This window comes from Nannospalax galili, unplaced genomic scaffold, assembly GCF_000622305.1.
Source record: "Nannospalax galili isolate Female #2095 unplaced genomic scaffold, S.galili_v1.0 scaffold2812, whole genome shotgun sequence".
Lineage (NCBI taxonomy): Eukaryota > Metazoa > Chordata > Mammalia > Rodentia > Spalacidae > Nannospalax > Nannospalax galili.
Window position 1 is genome coordinate 165960 of NW_008330781.1, and position 22321 is coordinate 188280.

At 46.1% G+C, this 22321-nt stretch overlaps 1 protein-coding gene across 3 annotated transcripts; it reads left to right on the plus strand.

Annotated features, from left to right (window-relative positions):
* The first annotated feature begins 16445 nt into the window (after positions 1 to 16445).
* On the plus strand, positions 16446 to 19202 carry LOC103749660 (tubulin epsilon and delta complex protein 1-like). Of its 3 annotated transcripts, none has more exons than XM_029555860.1 (2): positions 16446 to 17719; positions 18912 to 19202. In XM_029555860.1, exon 1 carries the CDS (start codon positions 16462 to 16464, stop codon positions 17707 to 17709), a length of 1248 nt encoding a protein of 415 aa, XP_029411720.1. In that variant the 5' UTR covers positions 16446 to 16461; the 3' UTR covers positions 17710 to 17719; positions 18912 to 19202. The 3 variants fall into 3 exon arrangements, with proteins under 3 accessions (XP_029411720.1, XP_029411729.1, XP_029411727.1); XM_029555869.1 differs by having other exon boundaries at positions 16446 to 17527; XM_029555867.1 differs by having other exon boundaries at positions 16446 to 17520.
* The last annotated feature ends 3119 nt before the right edge of the window (positions 19203 to 22321 follow it).

The following is a 22321-nucleotide window of genomic DNA, read 5'->3' on the forward strand; positions in this document are numbered from 1 at the left end:
GCCTGGCCTACTTAGTGAGTACCAGGCTAGCTGGGGCTACAGGGAGGCCCTGTCTTAAAAGTACCAAAAAAAAAAAAACACAAAAAACAAGAAAACATGGTCCCATACTTCCTTGAACACCCCCTGCCCCCCAGTCCTCCTGTGTGTCGGCCTCCCAAGTGCTGGGTTACAGGCAGGCTCCACAACAAGGGCATTCAACTTCACACTTTGGTGTAAAGGGAAATTTTGATCTCCAGTTGCATTAATGAATGAATAGTTCTTGTAACAGTTGAAGTAATTGGTTTAATGTCATTGTTTTAGGCAAAATTTGAACAGTTTCTTGTGAGGAAGGCATTTGAGGAAATTATTTGTTAGCTTGAAATGCTATACTGAGATTTATTTTAATTTTCCCCCTTTTTTCTTTTTCTTGCAGAAAAGTCCTGTGCAGAAGCTGAGTCGGCAAGATCGTCACACCTCATATCTCTGCATTTTCTCATGTGCAGCTTTTGTTACATTTTTGTCATATAAAGTTTTCTTCAGCTTAGTAAGTATATCATGAGACAAACTGAAAGATCTAGGTATTTTAGAGGTTAAAAAGCTAAATTCACTTTAGCAGCAGAACTGTTAGGACATTTGTACGCCAGCTCTCATGGACTGGAGCAACTGTATTTCAGGTTTCACTCTCGGTGAGTCTTCTTCCTTTCTGCCTGCCTTCCTGCCTTTTCTTTTTAAAGACACCTTCTCTAGGCCAGGCTTACTTTAAACTCCCTGTTCTGCCAAGATTAACCTTGAACTTCTGGTTCTCCTGCCTCCACCACCCAAGTGCTAGAATTACATACCTGTGCCACCACCCCCAATTCATGTGCTGGGCTGGAATCCAGGGCTTTATGCCGGATGAGAACTGTGCCAACTGAGCTATATCCCTTCCCTTCCCTTCCCTTCCCTTCCCTTCCCTTCCCTCCCCTCCCCTCCCCTCCCTCTCTCTCCCCTCCTTCCCTCCCTCTCCCCTTCCTCCCTCCATCTCCCCTCCTTCTTTCCCTCCCTTCCTCCCTTTCTTGCTCCCTTCCTCCACCTTCCCTTTCTCCCTCCCTCTCTTTTATTTTACTTATTTAATGAAGTAAAGTTGTATTTATTAAGCAAAGGATAATAGTCCATACCCAAGGGCAGCTGCAGACTTCTCAGGCTAGGAAGTCCCCTTGCTTGATTTTCTGTGGAAGGCTTTCCTAGCACTGCTTCTCTAATGAAGAACTAATTTAGAACTCATCTGGAAAGATGACTTGGAAGTTGAGAGCACTGGCTCGAAATACAAATAAACAAATAAATAATAAAAATGTCTTCTGGTAAGTGTATTTGGGGGAAAATCCTTTGAAAACCATTAGAAAGATGAGGGGTTTTGGGGGGTGCCTTTTTGAGACAGGGTCTTCCTGTAGCCCCAGCTGGCCTGGAACTCACTATGTAGACCAAGCTGGCCTTGAACTCGCTGTGTAGACCAGGCTGGCCTTGAACTCACAGAGATTGTGGGCTCCATCATCCTTCTAAGCATTGGGATTAAAGGTGTGCACCACCATGCCTGGTATAGTTAAACAGTCTTTAAATGTTAATTTTTTTGATTCACACGTTACCATATTTTTATTATTTCTTTATTAATTTTGTCTTTTTGAGACTGGGTCTCCCTGTAGTCCCAGCCGACCTGGCTCTCCCTATACAGACCAGACTAGCCTCGATCTCACAGAGATTTACCTGCCTCTCGAATGTTGAGGCTAACGTCTTCTCTTAGGTTGGGCAGTTATTCAGTTGTACATAGACTTTGTGAAGGAATTTATAAATGCTGCTGGAATGGCATACACCCGAAACCCCAGGGTTTACCAAATGCATTTGGTTTAACATTTTAAACAAGATAATAGTTGAATTGTAAATCCAAAAGTTTTATTACACTTGTTTACTGTGTAAACTTTTGTGTATCCTGGAGAACTGCTTTACTACTGAGCTACATCCCCACCTCATAAAAATTATTGATGAGATACTTTATACTTCTTTTTTTCTCATACTATTTCTCTGAAGTATGTTGTGTATTTTACACTTACAGCACATTTCAGCTCAGACTTGCCACATTTCATTACCTCTCAGTAGCCAAATAGCCCTTGTATTGTCAAACATCTGTAAAACAGAATTAGAGTGTCTTTTTGTTGTTGTTTTGTATATTTTTTATTTATTTTTATTTTACGTGTATGAGTGTTTTGCCTGCATGTTTATATAGAACTGCTTTACTACCAAGCTACATCCCCACCTCATAAAAATTATTGATGAGATACTTTATACTTCTTTTTTTCTCGTACTATTTCTCTGAAGTATGTTGTGTATTTTATACTTACAGCACATTTCAACTCACACTTGCCACGTTTTATTACCTCTCAGTAGCCAAATAGCCCTTGTATTGTCAAACATCTGTAAAATAGAATTAGAGTGTCTTTTTGTTGTTTTGTACATTTTTTATTTTTATTTTATATGTATGAGTGTTTTGCCTCCATGTTTATACGTGCACCTGTGTTGTGCAATACCCACAGAGGCCAGAAGAGAGGTATTGGATCCCTTGGAACTGAAGTTAAAGATGGTTGTTAGCTGCCGTGTGGGTGCTGGGATTGGAACCTGGGTCCTCTGGAAGAGCAGCCAGTGCTCTTAACCACTGAGCCATCTCTCCAGCCAGTTTTTTTTTTTTTTTTTTTTTTTTTTTGTGTGTGTGTGTGTGTTTGTGTGTGTTTTGTTTTTGAGGCAGGGTCTCATGTAATTCAAGCTGGCCATAAACTGGCTGGCTATGTATTCAAGGATGACCCTAAACTCCTGATCCTTCTAAATCTACCTGCTGAATGATAGGACTACATACATGTGCCACTATGCTTGGCTATAATTTTTTAAGTTATTTATTTAGCCATTTTTTTAAAGTAGCAAGTATATACTAATTATGTATCTTATGCTCGGAGTATTTAAAAGCAAAATAACTAAATAGCTGGCAAAATGAAGGAATGACGGATATACAACACAGTTGCTGAGAAAGCCAGTCTACATCAGGGCTTTTTAGCATAAGGCTTTGTTGGGAATTCATCAGTAGATGAATTTAGCAGCTGAGATGTAGGGTGTGAGAAAGGAGGATTGAGAAATAAGTCAGTTAAGAATAATACGACCAGCCAGGTGTGGTGGTGCCCATCGTCCATCTCAGGCAGAGGCAGGTGGATCTCTGTGAGTTCAAGGCCAGCCTGGTCTACATAATTTCTGGCCAGCTAGGGCTGCATAGTAAGACCCTGTCTCAAAACAGACAGGTGTAGTTTGGTTAACTATTATCACAGGATAAAGGACAGAAGAATATGTTGAAGGTCACCTTAAGGCATGCAAAGGGCAAAATAATTGTTTCTCCAGCAAATAAATTGTGAGAAAAGTAAAAAGGAACCTATACAAACTTGATAATTAAAACAGTAAAGTATTTTTAGGGCTGGAGAGATGGCTCTGTGGTTAACAGCAAGTACTGCTCTTTTGGAAGACCTGAGTTTGGTTCCCAAACCCATGATGGGCAGCTTAGTACTCCAGGTCCAAAGTATCTGATACCCTCTTCTGGCCTCTGTGGACACCTACAGATTTGTGCACACACCAACATGTAGATACACACAAGTCTTTCAAAAGGATCTTTCAATCCAGGTGCGGTTGCACATAAATGTAATCCTGGCTCTCAGGAGACTGAGACAGGAAGACTGCTGCAAGGTTGAGGTCAGTCTAAGCTATCTAGTGAGTTTAAGGCTATCCTGAGCTACATGAGACTATCTCAAAAGCAAAGAATAGTGTGACAATGTACAAAGGAGTCAGAGGTGGTAGCACATGCTTTTGTAATCTCAGTTCTCTGGAGGCAGACACAGGTGGGTCTGTGATTGCCAAGCCAATCAGGGCTACATAGTGAGACCGTGTCTCCAAAATAAGAAGATGATGATTTGTAAATTTTAATCTATTTGATAACACCTGTCTTTTAATTAAATGAGTAGCTGAGGTAAGTCTAGTTAATTTAGAAATAAATGTTTGAGGGGATGGAGAGATGGCTCAGTGGTTAAGAGCACTGACTGCTGTTGCAGAGGACCCAGGTTCAATGCCAGGCACCCACATGGTGGCTAACAAGCTTCTGTAACTCCAGTTCTAGGTGGTCTGATTCCCTCTTTTGACACTACTGCATAACACCAGTGGTGTACTTACACACATGCAGGCAATACAATCATATTCATAAATAAAAATAATAAATAAAATATTCTTTAAAAAAGTTTAAAGTCACCGGGTGTGGTGATGGTGGCACACACCTTTAGTCTCAGCACTCAGGAGGCAGAGGCAGGTGGATCTCTGTGAGTTCAAGGCCATCCTGGTCTACATATCCAGTTCCAGGCCAGCTGTGGCTATAGGGAGACCCTGTCTCAAAGAGACCAAAAAAAAAGAAGTTCAATGTCATCTTTACCTACATAGTGAGTTTTAGGCCAGCTTAGGCTATATCTATCCCCAACTGGCTTGGAACCCACTGTGGAGACCTGCTGGCCTCAGTCTCAAAGACATCTGTCTGCCTCTGCCTCCCGAAGTGCTGGGATTAAAGGCGTGGGCTGCCTCAACTCCCAGCTATTTTATTTTTATTTTATGTGTATGAGTATTTTGCCTGCATGTGTGTAAGTGCACCACATGCATGCAATGCCTGTAGAAGCCAGAAGTGGGTATAAGGTCCCCTGGAACTGGAGTTACAGATGGTTAGCTGCCATGTGGTGCTGGGAAATGAACCCAGGTCACATGCAAGAGTCGCTAGTATTCTTAACTGATGAGCCATCTCTCCAGAATTAGCAGGACTTCTTTTCTTTTAATATTTTATTATTTTTATTTTATGTGCATGAGTATATTGTCTGCAGGTGTGTAAGTGTACCCATATCATGCAATGCCTGTGGACTCAAAAGAGGGTGTCGGATCCCCCTGAAACTGGAGTACAGGCTGTTGTTAGCCACCATGGAGGTACTGGGAATCGAACCCAGGTCCTCTGCAAGAGCACTCACTGCTCTTAACCACTGAGCCATCTCTACAGCCCAGAGCAGGTCTTCTTAAACTTTTTCCATTGAGACTGGTTTTTTATTTTCATTTTTAATGTCTATGAATTTTTAATGTCTATTGCCTGCATGTGTGTAAGCGTACCAATGTGGTACAATGCCTAAGGAGGTCAAACCTGTCAGATCCCCTGGAACTGGAGTTACAGATGGTTGTTAGCCACCCTGTGGGTGCTGGGAATTAAACTTGGGTCCTCTGTAAGAGTAGTCAGTGCTCTTAACCCCTGAGTCATCTGTCCAGTCCCAGCCACTACAGCTTTTTTGAGCAATACTCCATATTGACAAATGGAGAAAGACTGGTGTCCAGAGGTACTTTTAAGAGGTTAGAAGCAAGTAAGTCTGGAGTCAGAGCCTGGTGCCATAGTTCTGCATGCTCTTTAAAATTTTTATTTATTGATTTATTTTGGTCTTTTTGAGGCAGGGTCTCCCTGTAGCCCCAACTGGCCTAGAACTATGTAGACCAGCCTCGTGTTGAACTCACAGAGAGACCCACCTGCCTCTGCCTCCCGAGTGCTGGGATTACAGTCATGTGCCACCACATCTGGCTGGTTTTTAGGTTTTAAAATTAGTTTAGTTCGTTTTTGTTTATTTGTTTGTTTGGTTTGAGCATACAGTCTCCCTGAGCACCAGCTGGCCTGGAAGCTAACAACCAGACAGTAATCAGGAGTGAAGGTGAAGGTTTTTGAGAAAAACAGACCAGGAACAGAGTCCTAGCTCAGTTATATGATATGTGTCATCAATTGGAGTTTACTGAGCTACCATTCACTTCTGTGTCTTCATCTGTTCATGAGGACAGTACTTATACTTCATGGTAGAATTAGGATTCATTATGATGTAAATCAAGGGCTTTCGCCCAGTGCCTGGCATACGGTGAGGACTCAGTCATATAGCCCTGAGAATCTCATCTACAACTTTTCCCAGATCTGTCCCTTCCATGACTGCTTCTTCCTCTGCTTGGGCCATCTTCTTGCCTGGACACCACACACTCTTCAACTCCAATAAGTCTCAATGTCTTTCATACTACTTGAGTGAAAAAGTAGTCCACTCTTTCGTTTAACCCTTTGCAACAGCTTCATGTTCTCACAGTGTATAATCCAGTCAACATCTCATAGAACATAAGACTTTTCATGATTTTGCTTTTGCCCATTTGCAAGCAGTTATCTGCACACTGGCCAGTTTCCCACCTGTTAGCCCACCCCACGTCCCCGTGCTGTCTCCTCTATTGGAATTCCACTGACATTCCCCCTTACCTTCCTGCCCCATTCACTCCAGAGCTAGCTCATGAAGACAGTCCTGAGGTCTCATTTCAGAGGTCTGCTTAGAAGACCTCCTCAGATGACTGTGTGCATCCAGGCAAGTGAGGACAAAGCCCACACAGGCCTACACGGGCAGGTGGCTCTAATTTTCAGGCTGTAGTTTACAGCCTGGCTGATCCATCTGTACTCTGAGATACTGGCTTCAATCCCACAATGTCTGGGACACCGGCTTCAATCATGATACCCCTTCCCTAGTCCCTCAAGGCTGCAGCCGCCCTCAGAACAGAAGGGAGCTTTGTACTTTGTATTCCTTTCTTCTTTCATTCTTCACCCCCATCACCACTCTGCAGTCCTTCCACCAACCACCTCACCTGTGCACACAAGATCCAAGAAACTTGCGGAACTTCACATTGTAGAAGAAGCAGTTAATATTGGGTGACCCACTGAGCTATTTCCTGGTCTTCCGTATTTCATAAAGCTCTTTAAAAAAAAAGATGTTTGAAAGTACCTGTTAATCCTTAAATTGCATATAAAAGGATAACTGGACATGTGGATCCCGGGTACTTTTCACCTATTTGAGACAAGGTCTCCCTGTAGCCCCGGGTGCCTGGAACACTCTCTGTAGACCAGGCTCATCTTGACTTCACAGAGACCTGCTTGCCTTTGCCTCCTGAGTGCTGGGACTAACAGTGTACCACCATGCCCGGCCATTTTTATCATTTTTAAAGCCTTATTTATCCCCCAAGCAGGCCTAATACAAATCCACATCCCTATTCTGTCAACCTACAGCCCCTTCTAACAGCCCCTTCTAACAGCCCCTGTCTTAGCATTCATCTGCACAAAGCTTTCAATGATTTTATTTTTTTAGACACGGTCTCACTATGTAGTCCTAGCTGGCCTGGAACTCACAGAGATAAATCCTGCATCTGACTCCTGAGTGCTGGGAATAAAGGTATGTACCAACACTGTTAACAGCTTTCAGGATTACTTTGACAATTTTAAAAAATATTTGTATTTTTTAAGAATGTCATACGTGTATACAATGTATGTTAATCCTATTCAGCCTCCATTCCCCTCTCCACCTCCTCCCAGATTCACCCAACACACCTTGACCCCTTTCCAACTTTGTCTTTTTTAGAAAAACAAACACTGATACAATTAGTGCTGCCCATCCATGGGTATAGTGCCACCCACTGGAGCTTGGGCACACTGTCAGGGCCCATGCTCATGAAGAAAATGGATTCTTCCGCCCCCAACAGCCATTCACTGTAGGTAGCTCCTCAGCTGGGGCTTGGGCCTTGTGAGCCTCTCCTCCATTCACCCTGGAATTTTGACTGGCTTGATCATGTGCAGGTCTCCTACAGGTAACACAGCTGCTGTGAGTTCATGACTGCAACAGGCCTGTCATGTGCAGCAGAGACAGTGTTTTGCAGCAGTCCTCCCTGACCTCTGGCGCTTAGAAGCTTTCTGTCCCCTCCCCCAACCAGTGTTCCTGAGCCTTGGGAGGAGGGGGTATAATATTGTCATGGAGATGTCACATTTAGGGCCACAGCCTCACTTCTTCTTTGCACTTTGACCAGTTGTGAGTCTGTATTAACCACCACCCCCTGCAAAATGAAGATTCTCTATGAGGACTGAGAGCTGCACTAATATTACTGTGGGTCTAGAGATACATATTTAGAAGGTAGTTTGATACTATGTTCATTTGGCAAAATAATAGTATTGGGTTCTCCCCTGGGGACTATGACCTCCATAGTTATGAGATCTTGGCTAGGTTTACCATACCAAGCATGAGTTTCATCCTGTGGAGAGGCCCTTAAATCCAATCAGACAGCAGGTGGTTACCCCCATAACATTCATGCTACAATTCACCAATGGACATATTTTTCCGGGATGGTTATTTAAACAATATTTTATTTATTATTTTTATTTTATGTGTATGAATGTATTGCCTACATGTATATAAGTGCACCCATGTCATGCAATACCTGTGGTAGTCAGAAGAAAGCATCAAATCCCCTGGAACTGGAGTTAGAACAGTTGTTACCAACCACATGGGTCCTTGGAATTGAACCTGAGTCTTCTGCAAGAACAATCAGTGCTAAATCACTGAGTTAACTCTCTAGGTCCCAGGCTGGTCATTTTTGAGCTTGCAGGAGTCACAGCTGGGTAAGACTATTGATGACTTTTCTTCCCCAGCAGTCTGTATAGCACCTTCCAGCACTATGGAAACTAGCCAGCAAAGTCTTACAACCAGGTTCTGGTGGGTAGCCAAGAGCAATGGCAAGAGGCTGTATTGCTTAGGAGGGTCTACGAGATCCCCCTAAACAATGACAATTTTAAACTCAGGGCCATGGAGAGATGGCTCAGGGTTTTGGAGCACTCTGCTCCTCCAGAGGACCCGAGGTCAGTTCCCAGCATTCATACTGGGCAGCTTGTAACCCCTTATACCTGTGGCTCCAGAAGATCTGACACCTTCGTGTCTCTCCCAGCACTCTTATGCATGTGGCACACACACAGACATGCATACGCATGAATAATACAAAGTTGAAATATTTCTAAAAGATTTGTTTTTTCTTTTTATTTTATGTATTTGTGTATTTGGGTTTTTGTTTTGTTTTGTTTTGTTTTGTTTTTTGTTTTTTGTTTTAGACAGGATCTCCCTGTAGCCCCAGTTGACCTGAACTCACTATGTAGCCCAGACTGGCCTCTCTCACACAGAGGTCCATCTGCTTCTGCCTCCTGAGTGCTGGGATTGAAAGCATGCACCATCATGCCGGCTAAGATTTTATATGTTTTAATTTTATGTGTATGAGTGTTTTGCCTGCATGCAAGTGCACTACTTGCAAGCCTTTTGCTCACAGAGGCCAGAAGAGGGCATCGGATCCCCTGGAACTGGAATTATGGACAGGTGTTAGCCACCATGTGGATGGTGGGAACTGAACTTGGGTCCTTTGGAAGAGCAGTAAATGCACTTAACCACTGAGTCTTCAGCCACCCCAAAATTTAAATCTTTAAAATAACTCACTGGGGCTGGAGAGATGGCTCAGCAGTGAAGAGCACTGACTGTTCTTGTGGAGATCCCGGATTCATTTCCCAGCACCCACATAGTGGCTAACAACCGTCCATTACTCCAGTTCCAGGGGATCTGACACCCTCTTCTTACCTCCGTTGCCATTGCACAACACGAGTGCACCTACATGCAGGCAATCAGCTAATGCATATAAATTAAAATAATAAATAAAATATAAAAAAAATATGTCACAAAGGTGTGCTCACAGAGTCCAGAAAATTGCTGAGTGGGGACAAGTGATGGACCTTTGGTTGACAACTGCAGTCTTGGTGATCTGGTCTCTAAAATCTTACTTAGCAGTGCTGACCCCTGGAATTGCTTCATACATCCTGATGACATCACTGTGGTTCTATGTGCTCCTAAATCCTGGGATGTGAGGAACTGTTAAATCATGCATTGAACTTCACGTATAAAAGAATTACTCTAAGGATACACCAAGTTTCAGAGGAGATAAAATATTAATTAATGGTTCTCAACCAGAGGGAGTCTGGTAATTTCTAGGAATACTTTGGTTGTCCTAACTGGGAATTTCTACTGGCATGAGGCCAGGGGTATTGCTAAACACACAATGCTGCACAGGAAAACCCCCACATCAAAGAATTATCCAGACCAACATGTAAATAATGCGGAGACTGGGAAGTCCTAGTCAACTAATAAGATTTCCTACAAGAGCAGACTTATTCTTATATATTTACGAGTTGGTAAAGAGCTGGGTTACAATTGGTGCAGCACTTGCCTAGGACATGCAGGGCCCCGTCTCGGAGTCAGTCTCCAGCAGTGCGCACTGTTTTAAAAAAATAGAAAAAGATTAAGAAAACAAAAGAGTTGGGAAGCATTTGAGACTTGGAACTATTTTGTTAAACAGGTTTTTAGTGCATGCTTGCGTGCGTGCGTGCATGCGTGTGTGTGTGTGTGTGTGTGTGCGTGTGTGTGTGTGTGTGTGTGTGCGTGTGTGTGGCACTGAGGACCAAAATCAGGGCCAAACATGCTAGTCAGGACCTTTACCAACTGAGCTCCCTCCCCAGCCCCTGGGCTGTCTCTGAATAGAGAACTGCTTCAGCCATCCCAAACTTCCTGTTCAACCCCAGGACTGAGGTCCAGGAGCTCAGTCAGTTCCTCAGTCTGCTGACGAGCTCTGTTGGTGGTGAAACCAGGAGCGAAGTATGTGCCTTGTAACCAAGAAGGTAGAATCGCTTATCCATAGCTTTTTTTTTTTTTTTTTTTAAGATTGAGTCTCACTATGTAGCCCAGACTGGTCTCGAACTCACAATCCTCCTGCCTCAGCCTCCTGAGAGCCAGGACTATAGTTTTGCACTACCACAACTTATGTTATTATAACATTCAGGGTATTCTATGTCCTGTGCAAGGTAGAAAGTAAGTGCTGTTAAGAGATGTTTCTAGTCTAATGAGAATCGATATTTTATGTTGGAGGAGAACAACTAATATGTATGAAGAAATAACCAATGAATCCAATCAGAAAATTGTATTTTGTAAAGATAGCCAAATGCTCTAGGAATTCAGAGATGGGAAAGACATCTCAGCAGGCTGGGTGGAGCGAAGTTTGCAGAATGCTCACCTACAAGTCTCAAAGTTCTAAATTTGACCCTGAGCACCAGGTACAGCAGCATCACCTGTAATCCCAGCACTAGGGAGGTGAAAGCATGAGGATGGCCAGCCTTAGCTACACAACAAGTTCAAGGCCAGCCTGGACTACATGGGTAGTAGAAGTTAAGTGGAGCTAAAGAGGGTTATGAACAGTATGTTTGAGAAAAGGGAGAAAACCAGTCTGGTGTGGCTGGAGCACTGAGCGGGAGGAGAAAACATCAGCTATGACATTAGAAAGGCAGGTTTGCCAGATGGAGATAGGTCTGAGTATGGGCTGAGGAGGTTACTCTGGATATGAGGAGGGGGACCTGGCAAAGGCTCATGACAGAGCAACCTGCTAAAACCCCTCACCCCAAGACCAGGCTCCTCTCTTACATGCTCTGGCTTGTCTAAAGCTCTAGGAGCCAAGGATTCCAGCCTTTGTTCAGGGCTGCCTCCTCCAAACCCACAGCTGTCCCAGGAAAGGCCACGGGCATTCAGAGACCTGACTTGAGTCCCACAGCTGACCCCAGTTTACAGCGCGCTTCACTTTCCTCAAACACAGAAATGAGCCCATCACCCTGTTTATCCAAGGCTGACAACATTAGGCTAACAGAACTTGGATCAGCTCCTGCTTAGAGGGAACACTCTCATGGGCTTTCCACTGGAATCCAGAGGCTGTGTGGAACTCAGGAAGAGAGAGAGAGGGGCTGGCTCTGAAGGGTAGGCACCAATCCCGACTCACCTCTCCTCTCCCTCTTGTCCCTCCCACTGCAGGCAGAGGAAGCCGCAGCTGTTGTGGTGCTGGGAACACGGGCAAAGATCCACCTGGCACTGCTGGGATTCTCACACCACCACTCAACTTCACACACACACACACACACGCACGCACGCACGCGCGCGCACGCACACACACACACACTCACACCAGGAGCGGTTGGGCCAATAGCAGTGACTGTGGTGACGGGGACTAGAAGGTCAGGGTAAATGCTTCTTCCCTCCAGTCTTTGCTCTGACCACTTAGGTATCTGTCCTCATGGTTCTCTGCAACACGCCTTGACCATCACAGCCTGGTGCCTGACTCCTCCTCCTAGCTTTGTCCTCTTTCCTCTGAACTCAGTGAACATAAAATGGCAAAATTATCCAAGTGCAAAATGAAGCGGATCTTGCAGGCTATATAGTGTAGGCAACTAAAATCGAATCCAAATAACTGGGGCAAAGCAAACCTGCAGGTTTCAAGCTGAAGGTTTCAACTTCTCTACTTCAGTTTTCATATGCAAACTTGAAACTTACTCCAGTTTCCTTTGACCTGAGACAGTGGAGCTTTGTTTATTTCATTCATACCCTGTATGAAGAGATCCCAGCATAATAGAGTTGAAGAGCAAACTATAACTACGATGACAGGAAAACAGAGCGTGGGGCACTTCAGATCATGGCTTGGAAGCATCTCACTTTCAGAAGATGGGAACTGCAAAGGACTCTGGGCTAAGAATTCAAATGAGCTTAGAGTCTTCTGCATCCTCAACCCAACTGTAGCCTGCGCTTCCAGGGGCTGCACTGGCCTAATGTAGGCTTTGATCCACAGCCTACATTAATTAATTTTTATATATATATAATTAAAACAATTTTATGTGTACTAGTGAATTGCCTGCATGTAGATAGATGCACCCATGTCATGAAATACCCACAGAACTCAGAAGAGGGCATCAGATCCCCTGGACCTGGAGCTATTGATCATTGTTAGCCACCATGTGAGTGCTAGGAATCAAACCTGGGTCCTCTCCAAGAACATACAGTGCTCTTAACCTCTGAGCCATCTCTTCAGCCCACACAACTTTCTTTAAAACAGGGATTCTGGGGCTGGTGAGAGGGCTCGGTGGATAAAGGTTGTCTACCATCAATCCTGACAACATGAGTTTGATCCCCAGGCCCCATGTGGTGGGCAGAAGAACTGATTCCTGTCCTCTCCTCTGACCTCAGCATACACACACACACACACACACACACACACACACACACACACAAAAAAGGACATTCTGGAAGCCTGGCATAAAAGGAGACACTCACTGACATAAGATCATGGTGAGAACGGGCACCCCAAGAAGAACCCAGAGTGGTGCAGTTACAAAATGCAGACCTAGGGTCAGCCACTAAGAGTGAGGCTTCCCAGTTCAGGAATGTGGCTACTGGAACTCATGGATAAAACTCCATGAATAAAGATGTGCCATCATGCCCCCTATTTTAAGCACCTCACAGTTTCAATTTGCCTCTCATTCTCCTCCTCTGGCTGCTAGCACTTCAATGTCTTTTCTTGTTTCACAGTTTCAGAGCCAAGAGGTATTTTAGCAAGGTGACTTATGACTCTAATCCCTGAATTTAGGAAGAGAATTGTTGGGATTTGGATGCTATCCTGGGCTCATAATGAGTTTCAAACCATCCTGGGCTACAGAATGAGACCTTGGCGCAAAAGAAAAAGGCAGGCAAGGAAGGGAGGAAGGAAGGAAGGAAGGAAGGAAGGAAGGAAGGAAGGAAGGAAGGAAGGAAGGAAGGAAGGAAATATTCAGCTGAGACTCTATTACAAATAATATGTGGCTACTGAGGTCAACATGTGGTGACTGTGTGTCCCTGTGAGCTAGCAAGATGCCAGGCTCTCAAGGGAGAGGGAAAAACAGAAGCAAATTCAAAGACAAGTCGTCTTGGAGAAAAACGGAAATTCAATCGATTAAACTATATTTTGTTAGACTAGTTTGTATGTGGAGAGACCTGAGAGAGACATTGGTAAGGGATGGAGGGACTGAGAAAGGGCTGAGTAGGAGGACTTTGATGCCAGGCTGGGGAGACTGAATGTTATCCAGGATGCAGGAGAGCAGCTTAGGTTTTAAAAAAATATTTTATTTTCAGTGTACGAGTGCATTGTCTGCACGTGTGTGCACCTGTGTCATTCAAAACCTGCAGAGGTCAGAAGATGGCAACAGATCCCCTGAAACTGTAGTTTTAGGTGGTTGTTAGATGCCATGTGATTGATGAGAATTGAACCCGGGTCCTCTGTAAGAGCCACTGAGCTATCTCTCCAACCCCTGGTGTTTGTTTGTTTTTTTAAGTCAAGCTTTCCCTATAGCCCCAGCTGTCCTGGAACTCACTGTGTAGACCAGACTGGCCTTGAACTCACAGAGATCTGCCTGCCTCTGCCTCCCAAGTGCTGGGATTAAAGGTGCGTGCCACTGTGCCTGCTGGAGGGGATTTTTTTTTTAATTAAAAGAAGCATTTCATTACAACAGCATTAACCTATTCAATAACATTTTTCTGAGCTAGGTTACATCTCTTTCAAAATTGGCTGTACATTTCTAGGTTTACGGATGAATTATTACACTTATGTAATCTTTTACTCATTATAAACTCTATAAGACATAAAATTAAATGAGGTTCCAACGTTTAAAAAAGATCTCCACTTCGTTGTCAAAACACACAGTTTGATACAAAGGGATTTTTTTTTTTTAACTGAGAAAAGATGCTGGGAAATGAACACTGAATGGCGATCCAACCCTCAATATTACATATGCTCTGTAAGACTCAGGGGAGAGGCCAGGCAAGGAGGCACTTAGGGGGTGATGAGCCATGCCGGTGTGTGGTAGAAAGGGAACAGGAACAGACACAAGGGAACCAGCAAGACTAACCAACACGCATAATGCCCTGTCCCCCTCCATGTTTTGAACATGTTGCATGTTCAGCTAGCTAACTGACACAAGGATGAAGACAAAGGAAAACATCAAAGAGGACTAATATTCTCAACTACACATGCCATAAAACAAGAAAAAGAAGGAGAGAAAGACCTCACCGGGGAGAACCAGCCTTTTAGAAAAGTTGAGTTTGGGGCCAGAGAGATGGCTCAGCAGTCAAAAGCACTGCTTGCTCTTGCAGAGGACCCAGGTTTGATTCCCAGCATCCACATGGCGGCTAACAACCATTTGCAACTATAGTTCCAGGGGAACTGGATTCCCTCTTCTGACCTCCGTGGTCATTGCATGATATGGGTGCACTCACATACAAGCAAGCAATACACTCATACATATAAAATAAAAATATTTGAGAATAGTTTATTCCGTTCACCTTCCAGCTTTGGTATTCTGTAAAGGTGGGTGCATCTCAGTCACATGCCTTACTGTAAGACCAGGCCACTAATTAGCCCCAGAAAGGTGCCAGAATGTAGGCCAGCCAGTATGTGGTACAGTATTTTTATCACTTTACTAGTTCAACTTTTCATCTTGATTCATCTCGGGGGAGGAATTTAAGTTGTAATCTGGGTGCAGGCCACAAGCACCCACATAAAAACAAAATCAGTAAGAACTGGTTCTGAAATGAGGCAAAACTGAACTTGACTGTTGCAGTGCTGCCTGGACAGAATGTGAATTGGGGAGCTAGACCGAAGAATCAGCTGTTACACACAACTGGTCAAACAGCTGAGAATAAGACTCAATTGGTCAGCCATAAATGGGATATCTTTATCATCCCACCCCCTGCCAAAGCTTAGGGAACATCAGAGAACAGGGGGTGGAGTGAATGCAGGGCCTGAGGATGGGGCAGGTGCTGGGAAATGCTGTCATCTGGGCAGGACAAGATAGTGCACTCCTGAACTCAGAGCAGCTGTGGTTATCACAAGAGACCTGCAGGAGAATAAGCAAGACAAATACATCATCAAAGGGAGAGATGCTCTCCAGGCCTCACCCCTTACTGTGGAGCTGTTGTCAGTTGATTAGTACTGAGTTAGGGCTAAACATTCTTCTTTGATGATGTGGCCACTGGTACATTTCCTGCTTCAGCACATCACCCCACACCCATACACATATGGGCAGCACTGAATAGACTTAGTAGGTTATCAAAACAACAACAAAAAGACATGAAGTTGGGGGAGAGGTGTTGGAGAGCATTCAGATGGAGTTGAGGGGGAAATGAGTGTACACAGGATCATATTTAATTGTATGAATGTGTGAAATCCTCAAAGAATAAAAATTAGTTTTAAGTCAGAATAGGCAATATGACAGGACACTAATCCCCTAAAAGAAAGCAAAGAAATATGCATTGCAAATACGGTTTTCCACTTTCTTAAGACTGATTATTAAAAATATTTTATTATTTTTAGTTTATGTGTATGAATGTATTGCCTCCATGTGTGTAAGTGCACCTGTGTCATATGATTCCTCCAGAGGTCAGAAGAAGGTGTTGGATCCCCTGGAACTAGAGGAACAGAGGGTTGTTAGCCACCATGTGGCTGCTGGGAATCAAACCTGCGTCTTCTGCAAGAGCAGCCAGTGCTCTTAACCACTGAGCAATCTCTCCAGCCCTTGAATATATATATTTTAGTCAAATGTAGTTATGCTGGCTGTTTTCAGGCTGGTAGCCCTCCACCTCAGATTCTCAAGTCACTTAAAACCATAGGCATAGGAGGCTGGCCTAGGCGGGCTGCATGGGGAGGCGGCGGTGCCGCGCGACCGGGGCCCTGCCCCAGGCCATCGCCACACTGAGTCGGTCGCTGCCCGCCGGGCCCAGCCCCGAAATCTTCCGCCGCGCTAAGTTCGACCGTCCGGAGGCGGCCCCGGTGCTCTGGCAGCTCCTCTTCCGCGTGCTCTCGCCGCCTGCTGCAGACAGCACTTGGTTCCCTCTGGCCCCAGAGGCTCAAGCCCGAGTGGTGAAGTCAGCACTCCATTCCCTGGGCTACCCCAGGCCTGTGCTTGCCCAATTTCCTGAGGGCAGCCGGGAACTGCTGTTGGCCCTGTCCTGGCTCCTGGCCCGAGGACCTCTTCTTGAGAAGCTGCTGGATAAGACCCGTTTGCAGTTGGGTGATCAACTGCCCCAGTTTGAGCATGAGGCCCTGGGCAGCCTTGGCCCTCCTGTACTCCATGTGGAAACAGAGGGCCCTATGGACCTCCGGAGAGTGCAGTGGCTGATGGGAAAGCTGAGGTTCCGGTGGCGGCACCCGATCTTCAGTCAGCAGGAGCAGTGTACCCTCCTCGGCAAGATCCATCTGTATACCAGTGGATGCCACAGCCACCAGAACCTTGGCCATCTATCTGTCACTGAAACAGAGATGCTCAGGGACCCAGAGAGCAGTCAGCAGCTTCTGCAGGCACTGGAGTGTGAGAACACGCGCCTGGAGGCAGCTCTGGAGTGGCGGTGCTGTGAGCTGGTCTTCTGGCAGTGGATGGACACAGTTCTAGATGCCTGTCCTGTCGAAGGTCCTTCTGTGGCCTCACAGCCCACAGTCTTGCCCATGATCTCTGAGCATGGGCTTGGTGAGTTGGAGCTGATAGAGCAGGAGCTGCAGGCCCTGCAGGAGGAGCTTCAGGAGGTGGCTGAGTCCAGGCGGGCTGCATGGGAGGCTCAGGTTAGAGGCCTAGGTCGGGGGCCTGAGTGGGGTACCACAAGGAAAGCCTTGCAGGAGTCTGTGGAACGGGAGCTGGCGGCCCTGCAGGGGTCCTGGGAACAATCCAGTCGCTCAGACCAACTTCACAGGCCCCACCGACTGGTGAGAAGTAAGGAGGGGGCACCGGGTCCTCAAGGCCTACGGGCAGCTGAGGTGATCAGGATGCTGAGTGCCCAGGAGGCCTGTCTGAAGAGGATGCTGCACCAACTACAGAGTCAGTGTCAGCAGGAGCTGGCCAGGTTGTCTGGTACCCTACCTGACCTGATTTGGATCCTGGCCCCCAGACACTGAAAGCCTTAGGGTATGTGCCCACCTTGTGTAGAGGTCTTCTGGGTCTCAGAGGAGCTGAGTGGCTCCTCATGGGTGCAGAGGTCCAGGCCCTCTCGGGGGGTCCAGGCCATGTGTTCCCTCTAGGGCCAGCATCCTTCAGCCTGCAGTTGTGTTGTGGCTATGGGCTGATCTTCCTGAGAAGTATCTGGAGGGGACCTAGAAATACATGATAGAGCCCTCCCTCCCTGGGACACCAGCCTGCTGCCCTCTTACCCTTTTCCAAAGCTTTACATTGCTGGGCATGGTGACACACACCTGTGATCCCAGCACTCAGGAGGCAGAGGCAGGTGGATCTCTGTGGGATCAAGGCCAGCCTGGTCTACATAGTAAGTTCTAGGCCAGCTGGGGCTACAGGGAGATCCTGACTCAACAAACCAAACCAAATCAAACCCTATATGCCAAAGCCCTTTCAACTCCCTCTTTCTGGGCCACCCGCACAGGGTGCATTGTTGGCACTATGCTGGAATCCCACGTGTCCCACAGCACAGAATATATTGGGACCTGGGGAGGCAGGTGGCAGGGAAACCCAGGCCTCTCCTGAGTGGAATGGCCCTGACCAGCTTCCTGCACCTTTTCCCTGAACCCTGGCTATGTGCCTCCTCCTGGCAGAGCAGCAGAGCTCCCCTCCCATTCGGGTGGTAGATGTGTGTGTGGTGGTGGGCCAGATGGGAGTCTTGGGGGCTCTGCCTGGGAGAGAGGGGGAGGGGATGCTGCAATGCAGACTGAGGGCCTTTGTTCTGGAGGCTGCTGGGCGAGCTTAGTCCTCACAAAGCTGCCTGTGTCCAGGATGTGCTCATGGCCTGGTGGGATGGAGCTTTCCCATCCCTGTCTTCTAGTCAGTGGGCACAGGCAGGCCCTATGGTCTCCAACCCTGCCTTCCTTCCTATCCCTAACTCCAAACACTGGTCTTACACTGGAAAGGTGGTAAGAACCCATTGGGCAGCCTCCAGCCTCCTGCTAGTCCAGGCCTGAGACTACTTCCAGACTCTGGGCACCTTGCATCCTCTACCAGAACATTCTCCTTTGGGGTTTTCTGGGTGCCTGGCGGTGGTGTGTGCTGCTGTGACAGCCTATGTCTGAGGTGACAGCTCTTGTGCCGGTGGCCTCTATCCCTGAGGCTGGCACCATGCTGCTCTGCTCTGGACCAAGCACTGTCTTAACAGGTCCTCCCTGACTTTCATGGACATAGCCCCAAGAGTCACAGAAGCCTTGCATCTGCCCCTGGGCTGTTGTACCTCCTGGCCTGCAGCCTCTCCTCCTGACAGCTGACCCTCCCCTTCTTCATGTGGGTTCCAGCTCTGGTCCAGGGACCAGACTCCTGAAGACCCTCTGGGGCCATCTCTCCAGCTGACTTCAGCTCCTCGTGACTGTGACTGAGACTATGAGCAAGTCTACTTAATCTCCTTGCCTCTGAAAACTGCGCTGACATGGGACTTCTGGTAGCCCTCTGGAAATTGACCTTAAAAGACCCAAATGCCGACCCATTGTTTAATGCTGTCACTTCATTTCATTTGCTCTGCAGAGTCAATGCAGTTCCAGATGTCATGTACGTGCGTATGTGTCTGTGTGTGGCACTCCAGGGGCTGCTCACCTATGGGACCCAGCCATGCACAGGCGGTGATGAGGAATGGTCATGCAGGAGGGACCTGGTACCAGTGCCTGTTGTTCCACACACAATGTTTTAAAATGCCCACATTTATCAGCTTACTGTTCTGTGTCCTAGAAATAAGACCAAGTATCAATGGCCACAACCCTCGGGGGCCCTGCCGACCTCCTAGGTAAGCTTACAGGTTAATGACCTATGTCGCTCCAAAATGTTCACCTGCAGCCCCCATCTCAGAGCAGCGTAACGGGCTACCTGGCACACTTTGTGCCCCCCGTGGTTTTGAGGAAGTGTGGTCACATGGTTCCCTATCTCCTCCGGATAACCTGGTCTTAAGGTCACCAGCAGCCTTAATGCCTGACATGAGGGGCTAAGGCTCTGACCACCCTAGGCTCAAGGAACATTTGAGGCCAGCATGTGGGGCCCTGTTCTTGGACCAGTGAGGTCATGCAGACTGTCCCTTGGGTTCCCACAGAGATGCAAGGGCAAGCACACCCTTGCTGGAGGTAGTGGGGTTACCAGGGGAGTTTCCTGAGATAAAAATGTGCGGACTTTGAAGGGAAGTTTGCTAACTTCGGTTCTATGAAAGCTAGAAACTTCTGTTTATTAAAAGACATCATAAGGGTGTTGGGCATGGCGGTGCACGCCTTTTGATCCCAGTGCTCAGGAGGCAGAGGCAGGTGAATCTCAATTTGAAGCCAGCCTGGTCTACATGATGAGTTCCAGACCAGCTAGGGCTACATAGTGAGACCCTGTCTTAAAACAAAAATCCAGGGATATAGCTCAGTAGTAGAACACTTATCTAGCACGTGTGAGACTCTAGATTCCGTCTCTAGCTCTGTGGTGGTGGTGGGGATGGTGAGAGGGAGGGAGTTCGCTACATTTACGAATGATGATTTGGTACAGAGAAGATAAACAGGGTATCAGTCATTATGAAAAACCTAGATGACGCAGGACAGGGAGGAACTGAGAATGTCTGGTAAGTAGGTCAGAATGTCCACCTTCATGGCAACCAGTTGAATGGGACAGTGCACAGGGCTCCTGTCACAGGCTGGGAGGGTGTGCTGAGATGCTGCTCTTCGGGTTGGTGAAGGACAGCACTAAAGAAGAACCACTGGAAAGATGTGCTTGTATCTTGCAAATGAATCCTCGGCCTACCCCAGAGAGTCGTGCTGGATGCACAGGAGGCCTGAAAAGGACTGCCCAGCAGCTGCGTGTGTGGCTACAGGAACCAGAAACGCCCATGAGGTTTGGGCAAAAGAGCCAAGGAGTGAAAAAACTTGCATGTCCCAGAGTGAGGCCACAAAGCATGTAATAAAGCAGGTTGGGGATGCATCATGGACCAGGAAACAAAACCCAGCCTTGAGCTGACCAGAGAAAGATGCATTTACACAGCAACTTCATTCGCAAGGATTGTGGTAGGACCAGGGGTGACGTGGACCCTGGGAAGTTCTCTGCTGTAGGCTTTGTGGGCTTTGGTTTTACTGTTATGTTTCCCTTGTGCTTTGGGTGAATCAACATTACCTTAAAAAGAAACATCACTGAGTTCAGGTGCAACACTGTCTAGTGAAGATACTGTGACTTTGTGATTCCAAAAAAAAAACCCATAGGCATATATATGCCACTGTGTCCAGATAGAGTTTTTTTTTTTTTTACAATTACAAATAAAAACAAATTTCACGCTCATTAGAAGTTATAAAAATTGTATTTAAAAATTATTTTCCTCATTAATTTCTATCGTTTATAAGGAGATGTCAGGCATTTGTGTTTCAGAGCAGAAAACATGAATGCTTTAACAAGTTTGTGTTGTTTTGTTCAACACAGCACTCCTGCCAAACCAAGAGTGTGTTACCTGGAAGTTCCTCTGAACACTATGATGGCAAGCTATAGTCCCACCTTCTTCCCATGCTCTTAGGAAGGAATCAAGCGGGGGTGGGGGGGAGCCCGTTACCTCTCCCCCTCAATCATGAGGGGGAGGGGCTAAGGATATATAAGCCAAGAAAGCCAGGTGGTAGGTCTCTTGCCATTTTGTGTGGCTGTAGTGAAGCCACAGGATTTATGTTTGGGTGTGGATGTTCCAGCACAACCGAGGATGGGGGGCAGCACCCACTCTTCTGTAAGTAAACCAGCATCCCAAGCTCAGTTAGCAAGTCCTTAAAAAACTCTTAGGATTTTCCAAATAGTGGTTTTGGAGAATTCTTGCCTCTGGTTGTTGTAAGGACAGTGGGAGGATAGAACTGGATGCCACATGCACCTTCCAGCAGTGAATTTGACTCTAGAGTGGTAGACTTGCAAAATTCCTTTGCTCTGAAATGTCTTTATGGGTTCTGATTTTGGGGGCCACACTGAAAATCAGAATGATGCATTGAAGTCTTTGACTATTATTGTATAAGAACCTATATGACATTTTCTGTCTTTTAGTATTTGTTTTATTATGTCCTCTTGATGAATTGTTTCCTTTATTAGTAAGTAGGGGCTCTTTATCTGTTCTGAGTAGTTTTTTCTTGAAATCCTCTCTACCAGACAGGAGAATTGCTATGCCACATTTATACATACTTGGTATGCTGATATCTGGCTTTTTACTCAACTTTTGGATAGTTCGCTTCTCAGATATGTCTTGGAGAAATCAGATAGCTGGATATTATTTTTCACCCAGTCAGTTAACCTGTGACTTCTAATTGGTGAGTCGAGGGTATTTGGATTTAACATTATTGTTCCAAATGATTTGCTATTTGCCTTGATTATTTTGTTGTGGATGTGGTGATTGGTCGGCTTATTAGTCCTCTCTTCTTCCCCCAGTGTCCGGATTGGCTGTGATGGACATAACGGATTCCTTCTTGGTCTTCTCTTTTCATCTCTTCCTCTCACGGAATGTGCTCTTTCCTGTGTTCTTGATGAGACTTTCTCATACACTAGTTTACCCCTAGGAATTTTCTGCAATACTGGTTTGGTAGACATTAATGACCTTAA

Excerpts from the sequence above, each read along its gene's own strand:
- LOC103749660 (XM_029555860.1), top strand. The coding sequence starts at position 16,462 with ATGGGGAGGCGGCGGTGCCGCGCGACCGGGGCCCTGCCCCAGGCCATC.